General features: G+C 36.7%; 1 protein-coding gene across 1 annotated transcript in view; it reads right to left on the bottom strand.

Moving 5' to 3' along the window:
• Positions 1-962: 962 nt before the first annotated feature.
• The window catches only part of pigg (phosphatidylinositol glycan anchor biosynthesis class G (EMM blood group)), a 107,394-nt gene continuing 99,117 nt past the window's right edge, over positions 963-9,239 (bottom strand). Inside the window, exon 14 of the mRNA XM_016515224.1 lies at positions 963-1,212. Coding sequence (XP_016370710.1) covers positions 1,173-1,212 — 40 coding nt within the window. The 3' untranslated portion in view covers positions 963-1,172. The remainder of the gene's footprint in view (positions 1,213-9,239) is intronic.

The following is a 9,239-nucleotide window of genomic DNA, read 5'->3' as shown; positions in this document are numbered from 1 at the left end:
TGGACTAGCATGGACTGAAGAGGGTTAAGTTAGATTAGATGGCCGCAAACTATAAAATGAACTGGACTACACTGCAGTGAACTGGACTGGAGATGGTTTTAGTGGACTAGATTGACAGGGCTAGTCTACAGTGAACTGAATTAAACTGGACTAGAATGGACTGAACTGGACTATAATGGGCAGGAATGGACTAGTATGGACTGAAGTGGGTTAGGCTAGATAAGATGGCCTCTACCTATAAACTGGACTGGAGTTGATGATAGACTGGATTTTTTAAATGACTTTGGACTGAAATGGATTGGACTGGACTAGAATGGACTGAAGTAGGTTAGGTTAGATTGAATGGCCTCAATCGATAAACTGGACTGGGTTATACTGCGCTGAACTGGAGTTGATTTTATTGGACTACATTTACTAGGCTAGACTATTGAACTGAATTAGAATGGACTAGAATGGAGTGAGGCAAACTGAAATGGACCTGTATGGACTGAAGTGGGTTCGGCTAGATTAGATGGACTCAACCTATATACTGGACTGGTTTAGACTACTTTGGGCTGAATTGGATTGGACTGAACTGGTCTAGAATGGGCCCCAACTTATCATAAAATAGTTTTCTGTCATTATAACTCTTGTTTTGGACAAATACTCAAGTGTTTCAGCCTGAAGTGTTATTTATATGATAGACACCAGAATCTGGCTCCTGGATTGCAGGCTATTGTATCAGAAATCTTTTCTCTAGCCCTGGGCAAATCAATGTGTCAGCAGTCCAGTCAGCCTTTGACTCCCACTGTGAGAATTGGCTTCTCCAAGGAACAAATACCCTAATTCCTTGCTCACATGAATTTGGATGTAGGGCAGTTTCTATAGCGCCAAACAGCACAAGCTCCACTATCTGCGGACAAGAGTCAAAGACATTCTGGCACCAGCCTTGCATTAAAAAAGGAAATTTATTGTTGTGGCGACATAAATATTGAAAGCCCAATTCCCCATAGTGGTAAACACAGTGCTTTCTGTCAATACTGACATGAAAAGTGAAACATTAGAAGAAAATAATCACGCATGCAGCTCCCATCTTTTCAAACATTGAGCTGGATCAAGCCGGCTGAAGATGCTCCCCGGATGAGCGCGATGGCCTGGCGTGTTTTGTTGTGAGTTTAAACTTCTTCATTCTTTCACCCAAAGGGACTGCTGCAGTCTGGCCTATAAAAAACCCTCTCACAGGGAGAGAGAGAGAATCATTCTGGGAGATTTCCTCTCTGGCGTAATTACGCACACAAATTTTATGTGACAGTGAAAGAGAACTAGACAAGGATAAGTGAGATAGCGGTGCAGGGTTCAACCTAGAAACTAATCAGTGAAATTAAATTACGTTATGAGACAAACAAGCAAAAACCAAAGACTGAAAGGAGAAATCACTACCATCAAGATGACGCAACACATTTAAAGGGACAGTGTTTAACCCTTGTGTCGTGCCATACCTGTATGACTTTCTTTCTTCTGTAGGACACACAAAGCATATGGTCTACATTTATGGTAATTTAATGGTGTTTCTTCTTTTTTGTTCTGGAGAAGAACGAAAGTCATGCAGGTTTGGAACGACATGAGATGACACAAAACGACAGAATCTTTCTTTTTCGGGTGAACTATCCCTTTAAATTCTGACATACTGTAGAGTTGAACAGAAAATTCAAATGGAGGAACCCAAACCCATGGCTTGGGAATATTTATTGGTGCAATTCTGTCATATTATTTGGGAAAACGTCATTAAGAATTTCAGGCCATTTTCCATTTTAAATAAGTTTGCGCCTAAACCAAGCTTTCCTGTTAGTACTGGCAGTACCACCGCTCCCTATACGCAGAGTACGCAGTTTGCGTAGGGCACCAATTCCCAGGGGGGCACCATCCCAGTTGCTCAAAAAACAAACAAACAACAAAAAACTATTTTCGTTCTATATTAATATTAAAATTAACATATACATATACATATACATAAATAAATATCTAAATATGAACATATATATATATATATATATATATCATTATAAAAATGCATTTTACGGTGAACGCGGTAAGCAGTAGGCTAAGCACACCTGATGCGCCATTCCCGCTGATCTATATATAACTGAACCGCGCTCTGGCCCACCTCCTCCAACCGAGCCAGGCCCAGCTAAACGAACCGCGCCCCCGAGCGCGGCACGGAACGATCACACTAGTCAAACGAACCGGACTTTGGGGGTCAGACGCGCTCGGGCACGGTTAAGATTGGCTAGTGTGAGTACACTCTTATTCTCCCGCATCCCGCACACGACACACGAGTCTCGCCCATCAAGTGTTGTTCCGCGCTGTACTCTGCTGCGTTAGGTCCCGCGATAGTGCAGGTCTCTAAGGCGCCTGTTATAATGTTATGATCGAGGCTCTGGACTCTGAGCATAACTTGTTTTTCTATAACAAACTATAAAATATTTTCTATAAAAACGTTAATGCCCTGGCAGTGGCAAATAGCTTTGGTTTTATATTTAATTTGATTACATTAATGTTATAAGCTGAGATTTGCAAGAAATATTTTAACTGCTATGTAAAAGGAATACTGCTGTAAAAAGCACCTTATTTGTTTAAAGTGTTTGCAAACCAAATGTTATTGCACTTTTGTTCATATAGCAGTACTTTTAAATGAAAAAAGTGCATAATACACTACTTTTGAATTAATTATTGAATTTTGTGCATAATGTAATTAATCGCAGAAAATCATGCGATTAATCGCGATTAAAAAAAAAATGTAATCGTTGCTCAGCACTAATATATATATATATACAGGGCCTAAAATTAACACTCGCCAAGCGCCAAATGCGAGTAAAAATTGGCGTTGGTGAGTCCATGTAACAGTGTCAGTCGCCAGTTGGCGGGTACAACTTTTACGAATTATAACAATGCAATGAAGTGAAAATAACAGCCAGTTTTTAAAGAGATTCGCTGTTTCTGACATAAGATATATATAAGAATAAAATTATCTTTTCCGAAGACAAGATCATCGTGATTAGCTGTTCTGTCATGAGCGACAAGAGTCACAAGAGATATCAAATAATAGGATACAAACGGGCTGATAAGGTCAGAGAAGTGTGATGGCCAGCTTGTCCCTAGACACAGTTCTAATAACTTTTACCTGAAAAGATTTTGCTGCTTCATTTCGGAAGATTAACTTTTCCCTTCTTTATTCTTCATAACCCGAGAATGCGGCGATACATACCTGGGGTTATGCTGCCTAAACGGTGCAGTGAAGTATAGTTTGAAAGGCTGCGCGTTCGGCTGTACACATACGCTGAGCCGCTTCAGACAGCGCACCAGTAGTGCTTCAACGGACGAAAACACATACAATTATTTCAAAAATGCGAGGTTTTGGATAGTAATATAACTTCTAATGCCAACTGCCAAATATGACACTTACAAATTAATACAATTGATGAACGCACATAAAAAAAGAGAGAAAGTAGGGATTTTTCTTTTTTCATTGTTTTATTTTTTATACATATCTATTTTGTCGTTTTTTCTGACCATTGGTGTCAGTCACTCTCAATGCCAACTGGCAGGAAAACATGGTAAATTCAAAACATTTTTTACAATAGATAAAGTGCCGACAAGTCATAAAACTATTTCCACACAGTGCATAGCGGACGGGCACGCAGGGCATGCCCCGAGTGTTGGGGGGCCCCGTGATAACCTCCCCGTGCTGAATTGCTTCATATCATGTGTTGACAATACCCAGAGTTATTGTCAAAAGCATCAAATATTGGCAATATTAAGAGGATTTAGAATTTCCAATTAATGTAGGCCTGTGTATTTTTCTTTATTCTTCATAACCCGAGAATGTGGCGACACATACCTGGGCTTATGGTTTTAATAAGTCATCAGGTTTTAAAGAAACAGTGCTGCTTTTAAAGTAAAACCTGCTAAAGTCTGTCATTGATGTAAATCAAAAATATATATATATACACACACACACACACACACACACACACAGAGAATTTAAAAAAAAAATTTTTTTTAAACAACTTAAGGGTGAATAAATAAATCTTCATTTTTGGGGTGAATTATCCAGCGTTTTTTTGCAGTTGTAACGTGCAAAATCCTGAGCAATCTGGTTTGCTTCGACTACTTCTGCAGGTTTTGCAAAACAGAAATGAGACATGAAGGACAATATAGTTTACTAAGAGTAGATAAACTAAGAAGAATATAAAAACATAATGCTCTCTCCTCTGTTGGACACACTACAGTATCGATCAACACAAGACAACAACAGCAAACCACATTTAATACTGAATCAACTGAGAAATGACACATTATTCAGTCCAGTTTTGACTGCCCCATCATTCTGACTGACAGGTTGCTTGTCTAAGCAGACCAGCTGATTTCCAGACTTGCGGAGCTGCTCGTACTCGCAGCGAATCTTCTGTAAACTGTACAGCCACATCCCAGTCCCCGCTGCTGATTCCCGACAGCACTGCCTAAACTCATTTTCCCACGCCTGTCACAAATTTCTCTGCGAACAGAATGGTGGTCCTTTTCCGCCTCACGAGGAGTTTGCCGGCGGATGAAGGCATTTGCAATTCAAATCCACACCTCAGACACTCGGGTAGTAGATTGTTTGCAGGATTCAATATACCTGAACACAAAGCACCTGTTGCCTCGGAGGAAATTAAATATCTCCTAACAAGCCTCCGTATTTCTCTCTCACAAATGGATTGTGTAAATGCTCGGCTCAGATGAGGGACGGGTCAGCCAGGCCTGCTGGGATTCCAGAAAGCGGAATATTGATCAAAGAGCATTTCCTGGATCTCGTGTGTGTGTGTGTGTGTGTGTGCTGTAGTGACACTGCTGACTGAGCATGCTGAATTATATATGTCAGACTGAATGTCTGACCACTTAAGACAGTCATTTATCAGGCTGTAGTCGGACAGCACTTTAGGGGAAATCTTCTAGCCTCACAGGGACAGACTTTATAATGAGATAAATAAAGAGTGGGTGTTTCACAGAGTTTGATACTCTGCATTTATGTGGGATAATGGGATATGTAGAGTGCATCTACCAGGGTCATGCGCTATACAGAACTGAACTATGAATGCCTTTAAAGTCCAATTTAATTCCTGAATTTGAATCGAGGAAGTAAAATGGGATGCAGAAGTTTGAATGTGAATGAAAGCAAAATGAACTGAAATTCAAAGAAAATCATATAACTAATTTTTAACTAGAAAAGCAAAGTTTGAATAGCTTTGAAGTTAGAAGGTTTATAGCTTTTACAGACCGAATGCCTGATAGAACGACAGAACGATCAATAGACAGACAGACAGACAGACAGACAGACAGACAGATAGACAGACAGACAGACAGACACACAGATAAGATAGATAGATAGATAGATAGATAGATAGATAGATGACAGTATATATAATAAAATGACAGTGTTATACTGCTGTCACTTCGTATTTGAGTGGGCAAAAATAGAAGGAAAATATAATAATATTTCTTGTTGCTATTATTCATACTTCAATAATTCATACATGAATAATTCAAATAATTCATAATTCAATAATTAGTAGTATAATATTTATAATAATTAATAAATAAATAAAAATTGTCATCAGAACTGGCATAATACACCATTAAAAGGAGCATTTACTCACACTTCTATGGACAGTGATGGCATAAATGTAATTTAATTTTCTCAAAATTGCAGGAAACAGTGTATCATTCTCAGCCATACCTGAAAAACGGGCAACAACAACAACAAATGAAAGGTGGTGCAATACTAAAGTGCTGGTGTAAAAGCAAATAAATAATGCATGTAGCGTTTTATGATAATCAGATATGGATTTCATCACAACTACACCACACTAAAATTATGTAAAAATCATGAATATTAATATTTTATTTATACATGAAAACAACAACTCTCAAACCCTGCCTAAGACTGCTGTGCGTTTAAAACTTTTACAGTATGTAAATGCCCTCTGTGTTTGCATGCAAAATGAGAAACAGGTCTAATAAAATGCAGCAGCTCGCTTTAACATTGAGATCCTTCTGAAAGATCTGCAGCTGCTACACAACACGTATCAGAGTATGTTTTGACCTGACTTTAATTAGTGTTGCCAGATCTTGGTAGAAAAAAAGAACAAGCCCATAATAACCTCAAAACCAAATGTTTTATCTTAGACATAAGCCACATAATTAAATATCATGACCGGCACCTGCCTACTTTATTAACACCATCAACTGGATCGCTTTATGAGTCGAGCAAAAAAACAAGCCCAAAGATGCTTAATAAGCGTCGCTTATAATATGTGGACATGGCAACCCTTCAAAAGCGCGCTCTGCTAAACAGCTTTCCAAAATTAAACAAAACTCTACGGCTCTGTCAACGGTGGTTTAGTTAAACTTGCCAAACATAACAAGTCTTTGTTTTATTTACAACTTCGAAAAATCCTTTTTTTTTTTTATTGTGTTTCTAAATCATGAACAACTAAGAAACCTTGACTAATTTTACATTGATCTGATAAATGCAGTCTCTCTTTAGTTCTTCTGCTGTTCAATAATAACAGTATCTATCCTACAGTACTTGCTCCTTTTTACCCCATCATGACTGGATGGACAAATTTTTTGAACACCAGAAAGGCATTGTGGATGTGGGTGGTCTTGGTCTGACGTCAGAACGTGTGGAGGAAGTCTTGAGTACTGAACATTACAGTATGTTTTGATGGCACATTGAACTCAATTGGCTCAAAAGACCAAGGAAAATTTGATTGCTCATGGAATGACCTCTTAAAGGGGTCATATGATGCGATTTCAATTTTTCCTTTCTCTTTGGAGTGTTACAAGCTCTTGGTGCATAAAGAAGATCTGTAAAGTTGCAAAGACTAAAGTCTCAAATCCAAAGAGATATTCTTTATAAAAGTTAAGAGTCAACCACGCCTACCTAAAACGGCTCGTTCTAACACCCCCATCCCCCAACTGACGCGTTTCAGAAAGGCGGGGCATAGAGGAGAAACAATAATGTACAGTATGTGGAAAATAATGTGTTTTTTGAACCTTAAACCACATAAACACATTTCATTACACCAAATACACAAAATAATGTTCTTTTTAGCAGCATCATATGACCCCTTTAAAGAATAATTTCAGTGTGTAAAAATTGAGAGGCCAGTAAAATGTGTGTGTGTGTGAGTCTGATTGTCTCGGCATGATTTCCATTATTCATTGTTCTGTGAGTGGCTCTAATTGTAACATCATTACCAGCTTGAGTTCTAATAACTGCCCCCCGAATCCTCATTCACTCTGACAGATCACTTCAAGCACCATTAAAACAATTATCTAAAGAAGACTAGCACTGATTCATATTCCCATAATGCTCTGTAATTACGCATCACTGATATGTGGATGTGTCCTGAATCTTTGAAAACAGTCCTTATTTTGTCTCTCTTCTATTTTAAAGTAACTAAAGTAAAACTGCAGCACAAATTTTGAAGGCTTCTAAAGGAAATGAAAGAAGAGTTTTGCTATGAGAAAAAAAAAAGATTTTATTACAGTGAATTACAGAAGTGCTGTTATTGCACTATAATTCATAAGTCATTTTAAGCTTTTTTACTGCACTGCAGTATTTTTAATAGAACAAGTGTCACACCGGATGGCTTTTGCAGCATTATTGCATAAAACTCTGTTTAAAGGGGCCATGTTGTGTAAAACAATGTTCTTTGCCAAACTTTAACTATGGCAATAAAAAACACTTCCTTTCATATTTTCAATTTTCATTTTCAACTTTACTTAAAGTTTCTGTAATTTTGTCGTTTTTGTCATTTTTAGAAGTTTATTTATCTCTTTTTATAGATTTTTATTTCCGTTTTAGTTATTTTAGTACTTCAAAATGAAAAATAAAATAAGTTTGATATAAAATAAATCTATAATATAAATATTTTTGTAACATTTTATTTTAGTTAACATTTATTTTATTTCAAGTATAGACCTTTTTTTTATAGTTTTAGTTTTAGTCAACAGTAATATCCCTCATTAATATATGATCACCTACTAGGGATGGGCGGCACTTCAAAAACAACTCATCCAATCAGAATTTAGAGTCGAAACTATCGGTTGTTTGTGTTTCTTCAGGACTAGCTTTTGCTGATCCCAGCTTCTCAAGAGCTCAAAAGGCCTTTTTGGATGTCGACCATGTTCAGTATGATTACTGTGTTTGTAAGGCAGCATTCAGCTCGAAACACTTAACGTACAAGCTCCATTCAGACCGTCCTCTAGCATTTCTGCAGTGTTACTGTTCCTGTAGCTCAGGTAAAGTACTAACCTTGACACTAACAATGCCGAGATCACGGCTTTCGACTCCTGATAAAACACACTGAATGCTTCAGGTACAAGCACCAACTAAACAAATATGTAAATACACTGCAGTTCAAACATTTGGGGTGGGTAAGATTTTTTAATGTTTTTGAAAGAAGCCCTTATGGCTGCACTTATTTGATCAAAAATACAGTAATATTGTGAAATATTTGTACATTTAAAATAGCAGTTTCCTTTGTGAATATATTTTTAAAAGTAATTTATTCCTGTGATGGTAAACTTTCAGCAGACATTTCTCCAGTCTTCAGTGTCACATGATCCTTCAGAAATCTTTCTAATATACTGATTTGCTGCTCAAGAAACTTTTCTTATTATTAGCAATGTAGAAAACAGTTGTGTTGATTATTATTTTTGAGGAAACTGTGATGCATTTTTTTCAGGATCCTCTGATGAATAGAAAGTTCTGAAGGACAGCATTTATTTGAAACAGAAACCTTTTGATTGATTGAATCTATTTTTGCTGAATAAAAAATATTTTCTTAAAAAAATAAAAAATCTTACTGAGCCAGACATTTGAAAGGTAGTATATTTTGTCTTGAAATGTCATCTATTTCTGTTTTTTTTTTTTCGATTGCTGTTTGAGCTACAGACACAATTATTCACACTGGAAGCAATTTTTCAATATATATTGCTTGCTTATACAATATTATGTTATTATAAGTTAAATATTGCTTACAAAAAAAAAAAAATTATATATATAAATGACAGGTTTTATGCCCATTTATCAATATACTTTTGCTGCCTTACATAAAAAAAATATATGTATATTAAAAAAATAGTTTTTTTTTTATCAACAAGGTTTACAAGCACAAAAATATATTTATATTTATGGATATTCAACACTA

The sequence above is a fragment of the Sinocyclocheilus rhinocerous genome, unplaced genomic scaffold, assembly GCF_001515625.1.
Source record: "Sinocyclocheilus rhinocerous isolate Xijiao unplaced genomic scaffold, SAMN03320098_v1.1 scaffold297, whole genome shotgun sequence".
NCBI classification, from domain to species: Eukaryota; Metazoa; Chordata; class Actinopteri; order Cypriniformes; family Cyprinidae; genus Sinocyclocheilus; species Sinocyclocheilus rhinocerous.
Note: the sequence above shows the minus strand (reverse complement) of the source record. Positions and strands in the feature narration are given on the sequence as shown.